General features: G+C 41.6%; 2 protein-coding genes across 2 annotated transcripts in view; both read right to left on the minus strand.

Moving 5' to 3' along the window:
• znf385d (zinc finger protein 385D) overlaps window positions 1-22405 on the minus strand; it is a 93024-nt gene that overhangs the window by 33846 nt on the left and 36773 nt on the right. The window contains exon 3 of the mRNA XM_020640391.3: window positions 15508-15615. Within this exon, the coding sequence (XP_020496047.2) occupies window positions 15508-15615 (108 nt within the window). The remainder of the gene's footprint in view (window positions 1-15507; window positions 15616-22405) is intronic.
• On the minus strand, window positions 6741-7590 carry LOC136179794 (tetraspanin-8-like). Its single transcript, XM_065957861.1, has one exon. It carries the CDS (start codon window positions 7588-7590, stop codon window positions 6892-6894), a length of 699 nt encoding a protein of 232 aa, XP_065813933.1. The 3' UTR covers window positions 6741-6891.

Here is a 22405-nt window from a genome sequence, read left to right on the forward strand (position 1 = left end):
TTTGGTTCCCGACCCACCAGTTCAAAAACCACTGGCTTACTGGCCAAAGCTGATATTCTTTCTTTCTTTCTTTCTTTCTTTCTTAATCCTCTGTTTGTATCTTTAATTTGATCTTCTTTTTGGGCTTCATTTGCTGATTTAATAACTTATTTTGCTGTAATCTTATGTGTAGCTTTTCCAGACACAGGGGAGCCATATGGATTTAAGCGATACCGCTAATATTTCTCATGTCATCAAAACAATTTCCCAACCCGAACACTTTCCATATTAATTGATTGAACCCAAATATCTCATGAAGTTCTGTAAGCTCTGCTCAGAATCAGCCAATAAAGAATCATTAAGTGGGCTTTTTTTTCCTTACGTACTGAACACATTTAAAGCTGCTGTGATGAGTTTTTAACTGGTAATGAAACAGACTCAAATTAATAATGATGCATCTGTAGGACCCGCAAAAGCAAATGAGACTACTAGCGAGAAGATTGATTATTTCTTTATTGTTATTTTTGACGCCTGTAACTGCTGCTGCAGGGGTAGGTGGCAGATGAAGTGATTAACTGCATGCTGCTTAATGGAATGTTTTATTTTGTTCAGAGGAAGAGTTTCTTGCTGAGTAGTAAGTTCAACTATTAAGAGTAAGCAGGAAGGGACTTGCTGTAGCCAGTCCTCATGGCTAAATTAGCAACGAGATAACATGTACAGCTTTGACCACAGGGGGTGCCAAAATCAACACAAATGAAACGTTCATCTCAGGAGCTTAAATTTGAAGTTTTTGATTTTATTCTTGTGACATACATAAATGTATATGCTCAGCCAGGACAAGCTTACATTACACCATGAATTAAAGCCTTCCAGGATGTCTCTTCATTGTCGTTGGACAGAAAAAGAAAGCAAAAGGAAGATAAACTCTCATTAAACAGAATATCTTGTCTTCTTTTCCCAGCTTTTGAGACAAAAAGTTTTTGCACATCTGTCCACCCTGATATTTCAGGGTTTTTTGGGGGCTTTTTTGAGCCTTTATTGGAGAAATAAGACACTTCAGGCCGCCCGCCCGCCTGAAGGACCACAGCCTCTGCACATGGGGCGAGTGCACCAACCACTGCAGCACCGTCGCCCCAGTAATTAATGTTTTTGACAAGCTATTTCATGCTGAATATTCTCATGTTTATCAGTCTTATTCTAAACAAACACCTGTACTTGTACTTCGGTAAACTGGTTCAAGAGTTTGTTGACTTGGCAGAGATCGGATTGTTTTTGTTCTTTAATGATGAACTTGAAGGCTTTTTGTTTGGGAAACATGCCCCTTAAATTTACATCATTTCCTTACAGCATTGATTTTGCACCTAAAAGTCTCAGACAAGTTAATAAAACAAGACAAGTAAAGAGGTTTCATTATACGAGGAGAATAAAGTTACCAAAATTCATGGTTCATGAAGCAAGCCAAGCCATGGTTTGGCAAAGGTTGTGAAATTGCTTTGGTGCCCTGAATGTTTTTTCCTTTCATTCTTATACCTTTTTTTTTTTGGATGATGTGTCCCTTTCTCAAATACTGCACATCTTGTTTTTGCATAAAACTATTCATTCTGACCTCACATTCATCACTCTCCAGGTACCGCAGACATAACTTGTTCCTTCTGTCACAGGGCTCAGGTGATACGGATGGTTGTTTAATGTGACTACGCCAATAACTCATCTTTCATTAGAAGCAATGAAGTGGAAGGATGACCTGAACTCCAAAGTCTGACACATGCATGATTAAAAGTGGAGAGGAAATCATTTGTTTTCCCTCCAGGTGATCTGTGAAGGGGAAAAGACATCAAACTAACCAGAGACAGGAGGTGTTTGGGGGATTTAGGGAGGCTGTCTGGAAACCAAAAGGTCACAGTTTGAATCTCACTCTATGCATCAACGGACAGAGAACTTAAAAAAGTATGCCATACTCCCATTGTCCACACAGCCTATCTAACATCCAACACTTTGTGTGCCTAACATTTTCAACATTAGGCTATTTAATTTGAATACTGCCTTTGTCCCAGGATACATGCACCAAAGGAGAATCGATATCGGCGCCCATCAAAGCATTGTAATCGTATATTTAACTGCCGGCTTCATTGTTTATGTGAGGCTGTTTAACTTGTTGTTGTTGTAAATGTATTCTTGTGTCTTTTATATTGATTGTAAGTATGGCTGCCAGTTGTTTGCACAGAAACTTTACCCATTCTTCTGCCTGTCTTGGGTTTTTTCTCCTGGTTAAATAATAAAAAATTACATTATACCATGAGTTACAAGAAGAAATGTCATGCTGCTACTCTAAGCAGCACAGTTTCTTGCTGGTTGAACATATCCACCGTAAATTTGCTCTGAAAACTCTTGAGATCTTTTTCTTGCTTTCTAGTGAAATCTACAAAGTTTCCTTAAAGGGCGTGTCTGTGGCAGGGGAACCAATTTCAGTTTCAACACCATATCTGGTTACAACTGGATTTTGTGTTTTATCCAATCCTTACCAGATTTACTTGGAAGGATCAGGGATCACGAGAAGGAGGTTGGGTTACGAAAACTACCAAATGTATCTCTACATTTATTAGTTCATCTGTACACTACATTAATACGATCTCGCTAAATTAAGCTGATGGATGCTACTTGGGTTTTCACCTTTTCTCCAAACCATTTGATATCCAGTCGAAACATTTTGAATAACTAACTGCTGCTGTGTTTGGGAAGTTCACACTATTTGTGTACAAGTAACAAGTAACAAGTCACACCCTTGGATGCCAGTATTTCACAGTTTCTGGATGACAGGGCAAAACTTGTGAACACTTTTCCAAACCCCCTCAGGTCAGGTATTCATTGTGTTGTGCTATCAACAAGGTGATCCCTACCCACCTCACCCCATGGGTTAAATTCCCGCCCACTGTGACAGGAACATTCATTTATTAAGGCCTCATTCGACTTGAAGCGGGGAAGGGAGGACAACAATGCCGGCCATCAAGATCATCAAATACCTGCTTTTCTTCTTTAACTTGTTATTCTTCCTCGCTGGCATTGCATCAGGAACCACAGGGCAGACTACCAGATCACTGACAACCTCCTCCCCGCAGTCGACCTCTTGATATACGTTGGTGTTGTGATTATGTTTTTTGGCTTCTTCGGCTCTTATGGAGCCATCCATGACAGCAGTTGCCTGCTGTCTTTGTTCTTTGTTGGTCTGCTCACAATGTTCCTCATGCTGGTGGCTGTGGTAGCGTTGGGAGCCTTTGCGAGAACTACGGAAGCCCAGGAGGTGGTGGAGGAACACGTGCAGCAGTTTATCCCGCTGGGTGCCCAGACGGAGGTCATCCAGAAGTCGTTCTAGGAAGTGGAGAGGAAAGGCTTCTGTTGTGGTATGTTTGTCGGACATCTCGACTGGGGAAATTCATCACTGGTGCCAGAGTCCTGTAACTGCAAAGACACGACCAGAAACTGCACGGTTTTGGAGGGACGCGAGATCTACTCCACGTCGTATATGGTGTACGTGATGACGTGGATGGACAGACTGTCAGTCTCCGTCATTAGGGTGGCTTCTAGGTTTGGTGCCTTGATGATCCTTGGTTTTCTCTTCAGTGCTGTTTTGTCACAACAAGTTTGGGAAGAATAGTGCCATATGAACTATTGGTCCCACATCATGATGTTTATTGGTTTCAACTGAAGGACAGATCTTGTTTATTTTTTGGCTTTTTTATTGAACATTGACTCTTGTACATTAGGAAAAACTTATCATTTTGTGTGGTTTGTAGGTTGGAAGAATGACCTGAAATAAAATATATTTTAACAATGAAATCAACCATCTGCTGAGTCTATCTTTGAATAAAAATGCTTGAGGTCAATTAGTTTAAAGATGCTCATACACACGTCTTCACTGTTGCTGGGATATAACACCTTTTGATAATTTTTGCCAGGGTCCATCATCCTGTTTTCCTTGGTTTATATTTGAGTATTTTAGGGTCTAATAACCTTTGAATATTGTGTGGCATTCCTCATATATTTTAGGAACTGTATCTCTGCTTAGAGCTTCAGATCAGTGAGTTTGTCATCGAGGCCGTCAAAGTATTAAAAAATACCCCCAAAGAAGGAGCACAAAGCAGTGGTGGTTTTACGAAATGTAACCCATTAAGAAAACTTCACATTTCTCAGGGTCTTTCCCCTAGTAATTGTTTGGATTTGCATTGTGTAGGAATTGATTTGTTTTGGATCAGGTAAGAGAAAAATGTAAAAACCATTTGCAGATCTGTTCAAATGGTTTACCAATCCATGTGCACAGAATTATAAACTGTTGGAACAAATTTGCAAACAGCTTTTTGTTATTTATGTATCTGAGCCTTCAAGGGCACAGTAGTTTTAAAATATGCACATTGGGGATCTTCTAAAAAAAATGTAAGGACTTCCTGCCCCTCAAAAGTTTCCGAAGTTATTCACACTTTTTCCCTGTTGGACAGGAGGAGGGTCTCAGGAGTCACATGAAAGGGATACTTTAGGTATAATGTTTACAAGATATAAAAGAGAGCAGGCAATTTCAAGTTGCATTCGCCTTTATATCAATGCTTTTTAAAAAAAATGGTCATATCCATAGTTTCAACCAAAGAGCGGAGAGGAGCATGCTGGTGAGCAGGAAGCGGAATCAGTTGCTTCTAATTGTGCAATGAGCACACTAGTTGCTCACTTAATGTTATAGAAATGTTAACACATTGGCTTGCTTGACAGTGGTGAACCTTACTATTTCCTGCTGCACTAACCTGACTTCATGCAGACATTTTATTGGGAGGCTAGCAGGAAAAGGTAATGTAGAAAATTATTTAAAAGATTCTAAATCTTTTTAGGGTGAGCTGCATGTGTGAAAACAACATCTCATTAATATTCAGTGTAACTATTTGATGCTAAAGCTTGGTCTCAGAGGACAGGAGGTCAAAGTGTTTTGAGAATGTGTTTTCATCTGTTCACTTTCAAAGATCAGTCACAGAACATTTAACTCACACACTCAATCAGACGAAGCGGCACAGACGCCTCCTGTGATACCTGATCTGCTCATCCCCAGACCCTGACTCTCTGGGACTAAAGGCTCCAAACAAAGACGAGTGATTCTTTGTTGTGAGCTGGGAATCGTTTCCCGGGGTCTTTACCTCTCCACGGGAATGTGGGTGGATGGGCGAGGTTGTGCACATCAGTCGTGATGGTTAAATTAACGACTAGGACCAACGACCCTTTTAACTGCTGAGGTGAACCCCCCCCCCAAAAAAAAATCTGCATCCCTGTGGGCTTTGATTCACCTTTCTGAATGGGTAACAAGCTCTCTCCCTCTTAACCCAGCATCTTTGTGAAACTATTTACTCCACTACTTGGTATATACTCTGTGTATGTAGGTCATAAAGATTTATGACTGTCTAAAAATGGAGCATTAAATCATAACCAGAAATAAAAACCTCTCCAATGCCAAAGATAAGGAGCACAGCTTCCACAAACACACAAGGTGTACCCTCCATTGCAACAAATCTGCTTTTTCTCTGTTCTGTCTAAACCACAAACAGTCTGTGTTTCAAGACAGACATTTGTCATAGACTTTAAATCGAGTTCATTTATTATAAAGCCAACAGATGGTCGAGAATTGTATTGACCCCGCTTTTTAAGAGTAGTTTTGAAGAACACCAATTTAAATGGAAGCCTTTGGTGCTTCAGATATTTCTGAGCGGGCGGGGTTATTGCTGCTTCACAAATGCAAAACTTGAACCATCAACCAACATTCCTGTGGAGAGGTAAGGACCCCACCAAAAACAAAGAATCACCGCTCGTTGTTTTTACCCATAAGACCCGGTGTGGGGGAGAAATCAGGAATCTTAAGGACTCACCAATGATGGTCAAATTTGACCAAATGTGAGCAAATATTTCACCTCTAGAGCTTTGAGAATAGACCACAGACAAATCTCGGCCATAGACTGTCAATCAGTCATGTATCTGTATAGCACCAATTCATAACAAATGTTATCTCAAGACACTACAAAAAAAACAGTTGAAGAACTTACTCATTGTAAGTTGTAATTGTCGTCAACACGGACGGCCCAGGTTCAAATCCAACCTGTGGCTCCTTTCCCGCATGTCGATCCCCGCTCTCTCTCTCACTGATTTCTGACTCTATCCACTGTCCTATTTCTCCAATAAAGGCACAAAAAGCCCAAAAATATATCTTTAAAAAATACCACACTTTACTCATTATTATCTGCAGTTTACAGTTTGCAATCAATGCACATGCAATGAAACAGCTTCATTTAAGATTATGTTTTTCTCAACTCACTTATCACATGTTGAGTATTTATCTCTGAGGAACTTGTATCTGTAGATGCAAAAGATGTGGCGTTCAATGTCTACTTTGAAATGACACTGGAAATTGTCTTTGTGTATTGGGATATAAATGTATAAATGTCTCATTTGATCCTGACTTTACTCTTGAATTGTCTGAAACATTAAATGTTATGTAATAATTTTGGTTGGTAAAAGATTGTAAGTAAGACCTTGTTATGGAAACCATGGATGAAGATAATTCTACAAATTACAGTGGAATAAAGTACAGAGTGACATTAAATCTATCACAGTAAAGAACGTCAACATTGGTTCAATTGCTTGAAGAAAGAAATGTATGTGAGCCAATAAATTCATGTACATTTCAAACTGTTTTTTACAAAAAGGATTCATAACTCAAAATATATGATGATCAAAAGTTTAATAAAAATCAAAATTCAAATCTACAAACCACACAAAAGAGAAGAAATATTTCCAAACATACAAGCGTCCATGTTCAGGTAAGATGCTAAATACAACCATGACCATCAGTCCATCAGCCTGCAAACGTCATGGCGTGTCACAAAGAGTTCAAATGCTGATGCTGCTCTTCCCAAAATGTTTCTTACAAATCAGCACTGAAGAGAAAACCATTCCAAGGATCATCAAAGCACCGAGTCCAAACACAGCCCCAATGACTGAGACCGACACTCTGTCCATCCACGTCATCACGTACACCATGCACGGCGTGGAGTAGATCTCGCGTCCGTCCAACACCGTGCAGTTTCTGGTCGTGTCTTTGCAGTTACAGGACTCTGGCACCAGCGATGAGTTTCCCCAGTCAAGATGTCCAGCAAACATACCACAGCAGAAGTCGTTCCTCTCCATGTCCTGGAACGACTTCTGGATGTCCTCCGTCTGGGCACTCAGCGGGATAAACTGCTGCACGTGTTCCCCCACCGCCTCCTGGGCTTCCGTAGTTCTCGCAAAGGCTCCCAACGCTACCACAGCCACCAGTGTGAGGAACATTTTAAACAGACCGACGAAGAACAAGACTAGCAGGCAGCGGCTCTCCACGATGGATCCATAGCAGCCGAAGAAGCCAAAAATAAGAGTCACCGCGCTGATGTAAATCAGGAGGTTGACCGCGGGGAGCAGCTCGTCTGTGATCTGGTAGTCTGCCCTGTGGTTGCTGGCGTAGATGGACAAAGTGAGGACCAAGAAACCAGCGAGGAAAAAGAAAAAGTTAAAGGTGAAGAGCAGGTATTTGATGACCTTGCTGGCACCCATGGTTGTACTCTTCTGCATAGCTGGAAGCTAAGAAAGGAGAATGTCTGAGCCCCCCGGGAGCTCCTGCTTAAATATTAAAATGTTCCTCAAAGAGGGGGTGGGAACTTTACTATTTGGGGGGGGGTAAGTAGGTGAGATATCACCTTGTTGAAAGCCCAAAACAATGAAAACTGACATGAAGGGGTCTCTTATGGCCCCCGACTGAAACTATGGGAAAGCACGGAGGGAAAAAGCAGAAACTTAGGGGACTGTTATTTCTTTAGCCCTAAAGACACTCCTGTGATGGACTTTTTTAAAACTCTATGTGGACCCTTTCCTGTTTCCAAGTGTTAATATTGCATTTTGTGTCTCTTAGTTCATGTTTGAAGATCTCGTTCACACGCTGCCTGTCTGCTCTGGAACTCAGTACAAACTTGTTTTAAACATCAATGCATACTCAAAGAAATGTTTACCCTCGATATAGGACACAAACTATTCATCTTAATCCCCATATTCAATCTCATGGCACATGACACCCTGGCATCTTGTGTGGCAAATCTGAGTGTTTTTATCTGCAAAGTTTTCATCTTTAAAAAAAAAAAAAAGTGTAAAGCAGCGGTGTTTTCATCACCACTTATCAGCACAGCCACTAGAAATGTTCTTAGCAACTTCTCTGCTTGGCTTAGAAATATTTTAAACTTACTGTAAACACTTCATATATTAAGCTCTGTTATGTGTGTATGTTGGAGCGATTTGGTGCAAGAAATCCCCTCAGGATGAATTAATCTCTCTCTTATCTCATAAAAAGCTTAACATGCAAAGTAAAGGAGATAAATCTGAAATAGCATCAGATGTAAACAGGTATTAGTGTGTGTTCCTGTGTGTGTGTTCCTGTTCACCGAGCAGATTGAGAGGATACGATGACTCACTCACTCTCTTCTGCAAATTACAGACTTTAGTCCACTTTGTGAGCTCGTCTCGTAAACATAAATGCACCCTGTAACAGCAGCAACATGTTAACATCTTTGAAAACAAATGTCGTTGTTTTTCTTTGTGATCTCAGGACATTAAAAACTCTCTGTTCTCCTGCAAGGCAGCTCCAGTTCTCTGCTCTCTAACGTCTCTCAGTCTCAAGTTTCACCTCCTGATAAACTGTTGACACAATACATTTACTCTTTTGTGTCGTTGGCTTTTAAATATTTATTTTTAGTTTTTTGGGGCGTTTATTGGAGAGATAGGACAGTAGATCACAAATCAGGAAGCGAGAGACAGAGGGGAATGAAATGCGGGAAAGAGCCACAGTTCGGATTCAAACTTCGGCCGTCCGCTTGGAGGACCTCCATACATGGGGCGCACACACTAACCACTGCTCCACCAGCACCCAGGTTCAGCTTTAAAAAAAAACACAGCACAGTACGCGATGATTGACAGGTAAACACAGGGTCTTAACTCTCTCCTAAGCGTTTAAATTAAAGGATGATGAACAGTAATATACACTGAGATAGATTTCCCTATGTAAAACATAATAAGCTCATCCGGAGTAATCAGTGACACATTGGGTGTCAGCGAAGGATTGATTGCTCTCTTAATGAAAGAGCGATGACATCGCTATTTGGGGATGCTGCTGATTTAACAACATGCAGCACCAGCAGTGATTCTCTTTTTAAGTGTTTTGATTGGGTTTTAAGCAGTTTGGAGATTAAGCAATATGAAACCCACCTGGTATCCATCATTGAGATTTAGATTTAGCCAGTATTAATTTAATGCATTTCATTAGACTGTATTGTACACTGCACACATGAGCTAATGCCTTTAAAAAATACCCAGTTGTGGTTTTTGTAACACAACCTCCGCCTTGTCGTCCAGCATCCATATTTGATGCAATATATCAAGACCAAAGGTTAGGACACAACGTTTAAACATAACTTAGCTATCATGAGTGTCAGAAAAATGCCCTAAAAGAAGCAATCTGTGAGATATCTACTGAGTGAAATGATAAAGTGTCCTTACTATATGATCAGACATTAAGGAAACATGCTATGTTGAAGTGCTGGCTTCTCTGACAACAATGCAGCAGCCAGTATGTCCTCCTTCTAACTTTAGATTCTGGTCCTGAATGCTCTGGATTTGTTCAAACCAGAGAAGGCAGGCGGTTTTAAGGCACCCCCACACGGCCGTTTTGGACGCCCCTTGGTTTGCCAGATATGAAAGCAGTTATCAGGTCAAACCAACAGGTGTTGCAGCGATTGAAGCGGGTGAGAGAACTGGTTCAGATAGAAGTGATTGTACCCGACCTAAAAAGCCTCTGCATGTTTCTAATAAGCTCCACGAGCAGAAACGTGCTCAAACTAGGATCAATATTGGAGATGATTTTGAAAAATGGAGAGAGGTTAGAACGCTGAAAGGTTTCCGATGCATAGCCTTTGTTGTGTTAACGAACTGCCAAAATGCAACAAAAGGTTGCTGTTTTTGATGACATCGTTGTAGTTTAAACAAGGCCTTATATCCTGCACCCCATTTATGGAAACATGGAGCAGCCCGGCTTCCACTCTGACCATTGTCATTTCCCTACTCTATCTGCTGTCCCCCTCTACAATAAAGGCATAAACACCTCTCATGAAATTCAAGTAGAGTGCAGTTACTCCAAATTGTACTAAAGTGAAATACTCCTTGGGTTCTCAACAGTGTAGTGAACAGCATGCAAACAGCTTTTTTTTACATTTACATCTTCAACACCTCAAGACAAACACTCAATGATTCAACACCGTTCAACGACTCATTATGAATTTGAATGGTTCTCAACAAGCAGGTCAATGACAAGATCCATTGACATGATAACATCTTTTCTTTGTTTTAGTTTTGAATGCAAATAGACCAATTGGTCCTTCAGCACATCTCTACGGCCATGTAAGGGTGTAACCACAGCAAGGCCATGGGAACGAAAGAGAAACTTTGGAAATGTAAGCTTTTTTGAAGGGAACTAGCAACAGTTTGGATTTAAGGCTTGTATTTATATCTGTCAATATCAATTTAATGCATATGCATAAGTGCACATATTTAAATTTTCAAGAAAATTGCAAATACATAGAATCATTAGCCACGCCATGCTAACTACTTTACTTTGTTTATTAAGACTGAAAACTAAAAAATGGTCTCCAGTATCTGTGAAAATAAAAAAGCAGCAGACTAATTTAACGCACGCACTCTTGTCCCGGGAATTTCTTAGAGCTGCGTCTTCACACTTACATGAGTTTTATTCCTGTCAGATGAGGGGTGTGGTGGGTGGGAAGGAGGGGGGGGGGGGGGGGGGGTGAGTCTCAGGAGGCACTACATGAAGATACGATCATGCTGTGGCGGTCTCAGTGTAATGATTACGATGCAATGGCCGACAAAGCAACAGAGACATACGCTGCCGTGATCATTTTTGCAGTTGCATCAATGCTACGTGCCATGATACGCATCAACAGCATCAATGAAGAATTTGAAAGGAAGATACAGGCGAGCAGAAGGGAGTTTGAAGCTGCCTCCCGGTGTGCATGGAGGCTCCACTGGAGGGGAAAAGCTGCAGCGTTTTGGCTCTGTGTCCAGCAGCAGCAGGGAGAGAAGGTCTCGAGGAGGCGCGAGACACAGAGTGGGGATCTTTTTTTGGGCCGATGTTTTGCAGAACTTTAACGACGTTCGGTGGAAAGAGCAGGTTTTACGTCTGGTGAAAGCCGCTCTAACACGTGTGCAGTGTGTGCCGGTGCTATTGGTGGACACCATATTCCTGTTATCGCTCCAAAGGAAGATCCTGTGTCTTATCAGAACCATAAAGGATGGCATTCCCTCATACTGCAAGGAATCGTAGATCACAACAGCTGGTGAGATTTTTTCATAAACAAGGCGAAACATTTTATGGTTGTTGCAAAATCTCAACTGCCAAGAGGTGCCTTATCTCAAGGTTGTTTCAGTGTTACGGCGGTGCCTCCTAGAATGTCCTGGTTATGTATTTATTGACTTATTTATTACTGATTTAAACCGTGTTTTTCATCTGGCCTTTGTGGGTGCCATTGCACAAAGAGACAGCACGGGGGCACCAGCATGCCAGCGCTCATCTTTGTCAAGTACTGATTTGACTGTTGTCTGTGATAAACTCTTTCTGTTGTTGGTTTGTAAATGTGTGCATGGTCTGGGTGGACCGTGGAACCGAATTGCCCTCTGGGATAAAGTTTTAAGTCTTAAGTTTCTTTTTGTTCAGCTTCACAGATATATATATCGGGTGGCCTGGACGCGTACATGACTCAAGAGTGCTCAGAAACTCTGCTATCTTCCTGGAGGCTGAAAAACAAGATGGCTACCTGTTCCCAGGTAAGGTTTGCTGATATGCATGTTCACCAGCACAGTCGTTGAAATGTGTCCAAGTTTGAACATGTTTTTTTATTTAGGAAATATCAAAAAAGCAGGTAAAATACCTTACTCTTTGTAATAGTATCTACAAAGACCCAACATTAATGAGCATGAGCACTAAGCGATTTTTAGCAAAGATACAAAATACTGCCTAACTGCGCTGCTCCCACAATATGCTATCGTTTCACTGTTCTTGCTGACATCCAGGTAGTAGAGCGCGGAGAGCAGGCCCATAAACCGGAGATACAGCCCCAGCTAGTGGCAGGCGGCTGCGTTGCAGTTTGAGCACAAGATTTGAATTCATAAAACACACTAGTTCTGGTTCTGATTAGCAGGGGTGATGACATATAATATTTAGTCAACAAAAGACGCACATCTCTAGATAAAAGGTCTTTTTCTGTGTCAATATTTTATTCAAAGTTTAGATTGAACACCCAACTTTAACCAACTTGCTGCCCCTCAGCCTGAGCCCATCTCTTTCTATCGTCCCTCTGATGATATTTGTGCAGTCTCAAAACCTGCGTTGAAACTCATGTTATAATCTAATGTTCGTTCACAGAATTCCATGACTGTCGTTGATGTGGAGGTGCCAGTCCATCTTTTCCTCTGAAAAGCTGGCTACTGAAAGGGTTCAACCCTCACCGCCACCTGACTCCTGAACAAAACACCTTCAACCATCGTCTGAACTCTGCGCAGATGGTGGTTGACAACGCCTTTGGACGTTTAAAGGGCGGCTGGAGATGCTTCACTAAGCCCAACGACGTGGACATTTACATCATGCCTGACATTGTTGCTGCCTGCTGCATACTGCACAACGTCTGTGAAACCAACAAAGACAACTTCCTGGCTGACTGGAACGTCGATGATGCTGCTGACCTCCCTCGAGAGCCTAACACAGGGGTCCTTTATGCACGCCAGACAGGAAGTGCTCAACAGATACGTGATGCAGTGATGAGCATTCTGTAATTACTCTACTTGATTTTTACAGGAATTCAAATTTTGCTGCAAAATATCTGTAATAATTCAAGTAATTTGATACAAAACTTAATATTTACAGTATTATTAAACGCTACAGAGACACTTTGAATGACACTGTGCTGAAGTAACTAGCAGATGTAGCTTATGGATGCAGATGTTACTACACTTCAATGCAAATAGGTTGAATTGCATGCAAATACAATGTAGATATGTGCCGTACCCTGCTCTGGGTTTGTATGTTTCCGTCTTGTCCTTTGCTAATCACATGCCTGGTTTATAAAAAAAATGCTCTGTGTGAACAACTTGCTGTTGTTGTTTTTTTGTGTTTTTCTAACTTGTGTATCGGAGCTTAGTACCATCAGAATCATGCAAACGATCAACAATCTTTGCCTTTATCTAAGGGGCGCCTGTGGCTCAGTTGGTAGAGTCGGTCGTCTCTCAACCAGAGGATTAGGGGTTTGATCCCCAGCTCCTGCAGCAACATGTCCATGGGCAAGACACTTAACACCAAATTGCTCCCACTGCTTCATCGGCGGTGTATGAATGGATTAATTAATTTTGGTGGACTCTTTACACACAGCCTCTACCATCAGGGTGTGAATGTGTAGGTGTGACCTGTGGTGTAAAAGTGCTTTGAGTAGTCAGAAGACTAGAAAAGAAATATACAAGCTCAAGACCATTTACCATCAAAATACGCTGTTAAACCGCTGACACAGAAAAAAACATACTCAAAAAGTGCATTCACAGAATAGCAATGCTGCCTTTTTAATTACATAAAATGCTGTAGTTTGGGACACAAAGAGGAAAACAAGGAGAACCAAGTGTCGGGAGGGACAGTGTCTTTAACTTCATGAGAAGATATAAATTAGCGTCTGTAGTTCTGTATATTGGAGGGGTTATCCTCTATCTTATCTGCAGGGTTATCATCTACGGTTACTGCTCGTACCTAATCTGCAAGCTGCCTGAGAATATTACATTTGTTGTAATGGAAAAGCTGATCATTTAGCAAGCTAACCGCCGATGTCTGCCACCGGTCTGTCCAACAGAAAGCAGACCAACTCCATAACAACACAAAGGTCACCCTTGTTGTAGAACAGGCTTTATCTGTGCGGCTCACTTTGATCACTATTTTGTAGGCTTTGCCGCTTCTGCAATATTTGCTGGTTTGAATTGCGTCATATCACTGAATTGTATCCACTCCTAAACTCAACAGCGCACTGTCATTGGCTGGAGGAAACACACCAGCTCCCCACCCAGAAAGACCCCGAGTCAACCAACACAAACCAAAAGATGAAAATCCAGTTATAAGACTGAGTCTCTGCAGAGACAGGCACCACCACTTACAGTATGTATGGAGACCCTTCAGTGAGGATTGAGCGACATTACTTTTGTATAAATCTGTTTTTTATTCGTTAAGGTAAAAGATGCTGACTCTGTCTTTAAAGAAAAAACTCCAACATGGAAATATTAAAGCACAGAACAATTCAGTAGATAATTTCATAATGTGATACATTTACCAAAACAAATGGAGAAAAAAGGTGGGAGCGTTCCCATATTGACACTAAAACAAAAGTTATAAAGCCAACTTCCTGAACAATGTACAAAGAAAGGGAGTGGGCGGGTGAGAGACCAAACCAGAAATGAAAAAGTGGAAGATGGTTAGAGTGTCAGAAAAGCCACTACCCTGTCCAAAGAACCCAACGTGTAACTCCTAATGCTGCCTTCAGATGGTCTCTGTTAGTCCGTCTGATGCATCAAAACCTCACATTCTACATTTTGTCTGATTCTTATTCAGCACCATTACCGACATGAGAATGAATATGTTTTGTATTTGAGTTGCACTTTTCTGTCCTCTCTCAGCTACAGAGAAAATTAAGTCAAATTGAGTACTCCACATCCTCTCAGCTCTCCTCAAAAACCCTAAAAATCGACTTTCTTTTTCATTTGTTTTACTCTGTACTGTCATCATTGCAGCATGTTGTGTCGTGTTTAATTGCATACTTTGCATAAAAGCTTAATTATTTTATTACTCCTGCATTTTGTACTGCAGCGTGTTTTCTGCGGAAAGCAAACCGGTGTCAGTGCAACAATTCAAACGACTTGAGTCTTTAAAACGCCTGACAGAAGCTGCTTTCACCCACGCAATCCTGAAAATATCTAGATCATTTCAGGAGGATTGCTCCTGAGATTCTCCTGACTTGGCTGTTCACACATGCTCCTCACAGGGAGACTATCTTTGTCAGACGAGAGGGGTGGGGGCGGGACTCCTGAAGTAAGATGCAGAAGTAGCAGGTGAAGAAACAGAGTCCTCTATGTGATGCTTTAATGAGAATATTTGACCCCTCATGGTCATGAATTCCTTTTGAAAATTAAATAGCATCTCGTTAAGATACTCTGGTCTTCACTGAGGTGAGGGAAGTTTGTGGTTATAATGTTTCCTTTTGATTGTCGTTCCTCTGTTGTAGTAATATATATATATCAGGGGTTATCTCTTTCTTTTCTGTGTGTATCTCTTGCAGAAGTATACGAGTAACTTTTGAACTTTCACTCTCTTCAGAAGAAAAACTCGCTCACCTGTGAGTTGAACCTCAGCTGGCAGACGCTGCAGGAGACGTGCTTCCTCTTCGCTGTAGGCGGGAGGCCGAGGGTATGATGGAGGACAGCTTTCTGCACCGGGTCCATCTGTAGGACGGAGGCAGAGACACAGAAAGAGGCTAATTAAAAACCGAGCCAAAGCCGACCTGTAATTCAGCTTCACCCCTCCATCGCTCACTGGGCTGTAAAGAGAAAACAGAGTGCCTGCAGCTTTTTAGGAAACCAGCCATCCATCTTCTGCTTCAACCACTGCTCTCTGGCTGCGACATTAACAAAGACACATCAGGAATTAAGTCCCCGGTCTCTTCTTCAAGGCACATGCCATCAGTGTGAGAATAAAGGGATCTTAATGTAGAGACATGCAGAATCCCTAACGGGAACATTTTGAGGCAACACTGGCATTAGTATTATCATCAGTATATCTTTAGATGAGACTAAAATCTGTGATTGAAGGTAAGTGGATAGAGTCAGAAATCAGAGTCGGGAATAACATGCAAGAAATGAGCCACAGGCCAGACTCGAACCCAGACCGTCCGCTTGGAGGACCACAGCCTCCACCAGGCCTAGGGTGGCCAAAACAGTTTTTTTTTTTACCTGAATGTTTCCTGCCAGCGCCTTAGTAAGTTTTCCAAGTTAAGTCAATTATATTGTGCCTGCTGATATTCAACAGCAATTAACAATTTTGCCAAAAATTAGTTTTTTAAACTGAGTAGAAATACTTTGAATACTCTTCATGCAAAGGCAGACATATGATCGTCTTGCATGTGAGACAATGTTTGTATTTGAGAAAAAAGAGGAAACCTTGCCATAGTTATTGTAAACCCACATCCCGAATAGGTGACTCACATAGAACGTGCCCGTAAAACTCTTCTTCCACATGACCACCCCTCACCATACATTTCTCCTGCCTGTGCTTGGCTGCACCCCACTTTGTGTTTCTTTGGTGTGTGTGTGTGTGTGTGTGTGTCTCCTTTGTGCCAGGGCTTTGGCTAACGCACCAACACATCTGCCTCGCTCACAAAGTGTCTCAATAGGAGCCACTTGGCTTTGGAAGGAGAAAAGGTGTCTGCACTGTGTGGGAGGATTAATCCACTTTGACAATAGTGCTGCAGAAGGTAGGCACAACAATGTTAGACTGTCACTTTCTCTGGACCCCGTTTGGCTGGAATCAAAGTGATTGTGTGCAGAGACGGGAAAAGTCTGCAGCGATATTCTCCTTTGTGAGAAAAGTTTGAAACATTATGAAGGTGATCACCTGGAACTATTTGAATGTAGTTAGAGGGCGGTACATTTCTGTGCGTTCCATTTAGCTCTGATCTCGGAGCTGGTTCAAGTCGGACGTGCAACAAGGACGCTTCTAGTAGTACCTCTGGTTTGTTAGCAAATACCTGTCGATAAAACACTCTACAGAGAGCACTTGCACGATACTGTCACTGTGATTGATTTAATTACACAAAAAGAGGACTAAGCTGCTAATAAACATAAAAGTTACAGCTTGTTGGATTTTAACTCTAAATACTGAATGGAATTCCCCATTAGCCTGATAATCACTGTGTACTATAGCATAGCGCTGGTCAGAGCTAGCAAAATGTCTCTAATTAGTGTTTTCCCATCATGCTTTTTATAAAGTTATTTTTGGGGCAGCTAGAGAGAGAGACAGGAAGTGTTGGCAGGAGAGAGTGGAGGCTGAGGTCAGATCTGAACCCACCACTTCTGCAAGGACTTTAGCCTCCAAACATGATGCGCAAAACAACCGCCAGGCCATCTGGCACCACTCCCATCGCACTTTTAAAGCTCCTTTTTCTAATGTAGGCTAAATGTATCAAGTAAACCTCTAAAATAAAAGTAAAAAATAAAATAAAATCAGGGATTCTTCAACGCCTCCAACAGGAGGGGCCATTAGCCCAGCCACTGTTAGCTTAGCACTGGTATCAGAGGCGTGCTTGATGATGTACATTTTCTGTGAGGAAAAAGAAAAATTGCCTGTTACTCAATCTTAACGATTGTAAAAAAAAGGTTGGTTGTGTAGTTTAAAATTAATTCGCAGTTATTTCAGCTCTGACAGCAGGCCATAAACAAATCCTTCTTGTACTTAAACCATTTTAGTTTTATATTTTATAATTATTAAGTTTAACAGATTTGTATTTTTTTGTTTCTATACTGCCCCCTCCTGGTTATTAAAGACCATTGTGAGGATATAGGGAGTTCATTTCCCTTCATGTCAGTGAAGTGTTGTGGAGTCAGACAGCCGCTGCTGCAAAAAAAATACTTTCAACATCGTTTCCTCAGACAATTTATTTCTGTGAGTATAATTCTTTTTTTGACTTTTAGATGTTAGAGACAAAAGGAGAATATGTTACTTCAGTTTTTATCTGTATAAAGGTTTTGTATTTAGCTAGTGGCTAACAGTATGACTTTTTGATCTTATCTGTGTTGCAGTTTGACAAACTGTCGGATACTTTAATAAATGTCAAAACACACAGAGTAAAAAGTTACACCTTGTGCTAATGGACAGATAACTGTGAGCCATCTGTCTCTCTTTGAATTCAGCCCACTGTAAGGACAGTATAGTTTGTGTGTTGGAGAGAGGTCAGTCTTGTTTCTCGGCTTTCTTTGAAGGTATTTCTGATTTTTATACTGCAACGGGCAGGCGGTACAATGAGGCAAACAATTTTGAACTGGAGCAGGAAGCGAAGTAATTGGGTGCAGGTGACAGCAATAGCTGGAACGCTACAGCAGCCCGGCTGGCAGAGACTTAACTGAAAGCAGGTCTCTGTATTTACACTGTGACTGACTGAACGAGGAGCAGCTGGGCAGGCAGGTGACGGGGTCAGGTGATCTCGAGAGGGCGAGCAGAGGGTGAGACAGCGAATGGAAAAATTCCTTAAAAGGCCAAGTGAGCAGAAGGAGGCTGCAGAAAGGGAAAGAGGGAGAAACTGTGTTCGGCTCTCCTCCCGGCAGGTCGGGGTGCCACCAAGAACTTGGACACAAGATCAGCCACCGAGGGACTGAGTGGTTACAGAGGAGAAAAAACGAAAAGTGACTCAGAGCGGTAGAGAGAAATGTGATAAAGACGGATAGAGACAAACTACAACTGAAGCTGAGAAATTAAGGACGCTAAAGGGCCTGTGTCCACAAATTGCGCTTTCCATTTTTGTGCTGGCAGTGCCTGTTTACGATTCAAAACCAGTGCAGTTCAGCATAAGCTGTTTTTTGTCACTGCACTCAGTTGAAAACAGTTCAACTTTTGGAACACCGCAGTGCTCGTCACTTCTCCCTCTCCGACCAATCAGGAAAAAGGGGCGCAATTTCTAATATCAGCTAATTAATCCCGTCAGATTATGTGGAATAACATGGCACACCTGAAGACAGGCAACCGCATGATTACACCTCGTCTGCACTCAAATCTGTTTGGATGGACTGAAACATCCTGGTAGTTTTCATACATCTTTCACCTGAGTCTGTATTAATCTATCATTCTCCATAGTTCAATATGTTGTGAAGACATTGAGTTGGAACTGTAGCTTTTAATGGTGCAGTTTTCTGAGGTTGTCAACAGAAGTGTGTCCATTTGGGCAAATTATTAGTCAGTTTTATAATCAAAATGGTTCTACAATAACATGTTCCTTGCACAGCCAAACAATGGTGGCAATTTTGCTGTCAGTGTATTGAGGGAGTCTCGCATGAACACTCTGTAGTTATGCTCACAGACAATACTCGGTATCACAGAGGAGTCCTTGGTGGGCGTTCACAGACACTTGTGATCCGCTGTGGCACTCCGTTTGAAAAAAGGTTTGGAGGAATGGCATTGTGTTTCGGCTCGGCAGCAGATTTAGTGAAATGTTTCTGACAGGGAAACGTCTCCGCACAGTGTGTTGACACAGAATATGTGTAACCCACAGGAAGGTGTTGGTTTGAGGGGGATTATGTGTTGTTGTCAGCACACGGGTATGGTCTAGGATCAAACTCACAGAGTGCCGGAGACACTGGATCTCAGAGTAGCAGTCAGAAAGAATTAAGGGACGTTACAGCAGATAAGAAAAAGAAAGTCTGCTGTTCTAAACTTGGAGCTACATGAATTGAAAATGAACACTAACACTTCAGAGAGATTATTATCACCTGACTTTCAGAGTTTGGAAGGAGTTTTAGTGTCTTTAAGCTCATTGTTTCTGTCTTCCTACCTGTAGCTTCATTGTCTGATTTTGTTTGACTCTCGAGGCCTTTGCAAATCGAGTCAGTCCATTTTTGGATGTGTTTTTCCGATCTGTGAGCAGATTAAAAACGTTCAAACAGACGCTTTGCTAACTGAGTCTGCTGCGTTTATTATTCCATTAATTGAGAAAATTTGCAGTCTGAGATGAAATGTCTGGAACTCATCACGCAGAGAAATCAAGCAGTGAAGATGAGTCGGTGGTTCTTTCACTGTTAAAAAAAAAAAAAAACCTTGTCCGTCCTCTCCTGAAAACAAGACGAGAGCGAGGAGAGTTTCACCTGTCCATAAAGAATCTGGAGACTTATCCTGATCGCTTCCAGGTGTATTTCAAGATGTCAGTGGTCCAGTTTAATACACAGCTGGAACAACAAATTAAAAAGAAGACCACCAATTTACTCGAAGCAACAGCTGGCTGAGGCCTTCACTCAGTACATTTGCTCAGTTAGGTCAAGTTATAGTCTCGGCTTGACACAAGTTTGTCAGACTCCGCAACTAATGGGGTATTATGCTCCCATTTCAGCTAGTTACTACTGGACCTTTCTAAGGTTGACCTATCACATCACAAACCAAACAATCGACAAACTGGTTTTGCGTTTAACGATGAGAACATGAACAACTTTACAGCAAATGTGTATTCTACACTTTACTGTCAGTACAAATATGATGCACGCCATCCGTCATGTTTATGGTGATATCTGAAGGCAGATGACAACCCAACTTCTGCTATAACATGAACTTGTGCTGCCGGTGTTCTGTAGAAATGTGCTGCCTTGTGAAAAAATGCTACCATAGTGTGACACGATTGCAGACGCTATCCGTATCCCTTATCAAAAAATGCTGTACCAGAACAAAAAAACATTTGATTATTTTACCACTCACTACATATACCTTGCAAGTTTTGTGCTCTATTATTGAAGATTTCAGGTGACGCATATCTTAATGGACAAGAATTTGCATTACTCTATAATAAAACCTTAGTTTTAGATTTCAGAAGAAGCATATATGGATAGACGAATAGCCCCTATCCATGGTATAGCTGCATGGTATCACATCTCGGTGGGATGCAATTTTTGACTTCCAGTTTTAGTCAGACTAACCGTTAGCTCAAATTTTTCTGACTGCATGTAAACGTACTGACTGATCTCATCAGCTCAGAAGCCAGTGGTCTTCAATCTCCTGAGAGCGTCTCCTGGTATGTATTGAAGTTCACTCCCCGTGTGGATGATGACATACATCTTATCGCTGTACTGATCTTGTCCTGCAAATGCCTTAGTAATGCCTTCTGATGAAAAAGCCCATCCTGATACCTTCTAACAGTCAAACATGTCACTCACAATGACTCTTTTCTGTGGGAAATATAAAAGCGGCTGGGCTCGTTTAATCGCCTTGTCTGACATCGACCTTGTAGCATTTGCAGACTTTAAGATAATAAAGACATGATCAATCTTCTTGCTTGTTAGCTTTTGAATGATATGTAGAGGCGTCAGTATTAATTCCAGTCTGTTTCATAACGAGAAAAAAAAAACTCCACAAAGGAGAGTGCAACTTTTTATGTAAAATATTTATTGACAGAGATAAGATGCTGTAAAAAAACTAATGCATACAGCCGCAATAAAGTGTGTTGGAGTTGTTTTTTAAAGCTCCTGTGAGGAGTCTTAAACTGGTTATGAAACAGACCTAAATTAATACTGTGTACTCTCTATGACCTTTAAAATCAGGCAAGCCCAACAGTGATGACACTGATTATTTATTGTAATTTCCAATGCCTTAAACAGCTGCCGAGCGTGTGGGGGAATACACTTCTTCTGTTTCTTACATTTTCCGCACCAAAGGTTCTTGAAGAGGAATGCATTAACTGTTATAGGACAGAATGATAAGGTTATTTGTCAGGAAACATTGTTTACATATGTATAAAGGCCCGTTTTTTGAGCGGTCGTCGCCCTCGTACTTGCGGTGTGTCCGGCTTAGTTGGCCTTTTCTTGGCCGATTGGACATAGAATCGGCGGTCGGTGAGAGGAATCTCTCTGATTGTCTGTTTGGAGGTTCATTTCTCTCCAGCTCTCCTCACAGGTTCAGGAAAGCCCCTTGGGCATGACGCTGTAGTATCCATGCGTTCACCCAGTAGTGTGGTTTCTTCTTATTTGTCTCCTCCGCCTCTTCTTTTCTTTGTCCACTAAAAGACAAAGGGGCTAACAACGCCAGCGCCATTTTCAACTTTTTATCAGACATTATTCTCCATTAGTAGGCTATCTATAATACGAGTGGTGACCGACAGCGGTGTGAAAATGGTCTTCTCGTATCATAACAACAGACTACCGCCGCCTGCTGGCATGGAAGGTTATTTCCTCACATAGAACGTACGTGGTGGTTGGCCGTCAGCTGTATTCTTTGTGGTGTGTTTTAGTGCAACTTTTTGGCCAAGATGTGACGTGAGGCGACGCCACAGCCAGCCTTTGTCACCACAAGTTCTTTGCCGTCTGCTTGGTGTGTCAGGGCCTTAAGAGAAAAGACTGCTTTTACCATAAGGGGGCGCCAGATCGACACAAACGAAAAGTTCCTCTCAGGAGCGTTGCATGTTTATAAACCAAAAGGTTCAACTTTTGTTGGATTAAGGTAAGTGTTACCCAATCTGCTCAGATAGAACCATCTGATGAGCAAAAGACA

The sequence above is a fragment of the Labrus bergylta genome, chromosome 8 (genome assembly GCF_963930695.1).
Source record: "Labrus bergylta chromosome 8, fLabBer1.1, whole genome shotgun sequence".
Classification (NCBI taxonomy): domain Eukaryota; kingdom Metazoa; phylum Chordata; class Actinopteri; order Labriformes; family Labridae; genus Labrus; species Labrus bergylta.

Excerpts from the sequence above, each read along its gene's own strand:
- LOC136179794 (XM_065957861.1), bottom strand. The coding sequence starts at position 7,590 with ATGGGTGCCAGCAAGGTCATCAAATACCTGCTCTTCACCTTTAACTTT.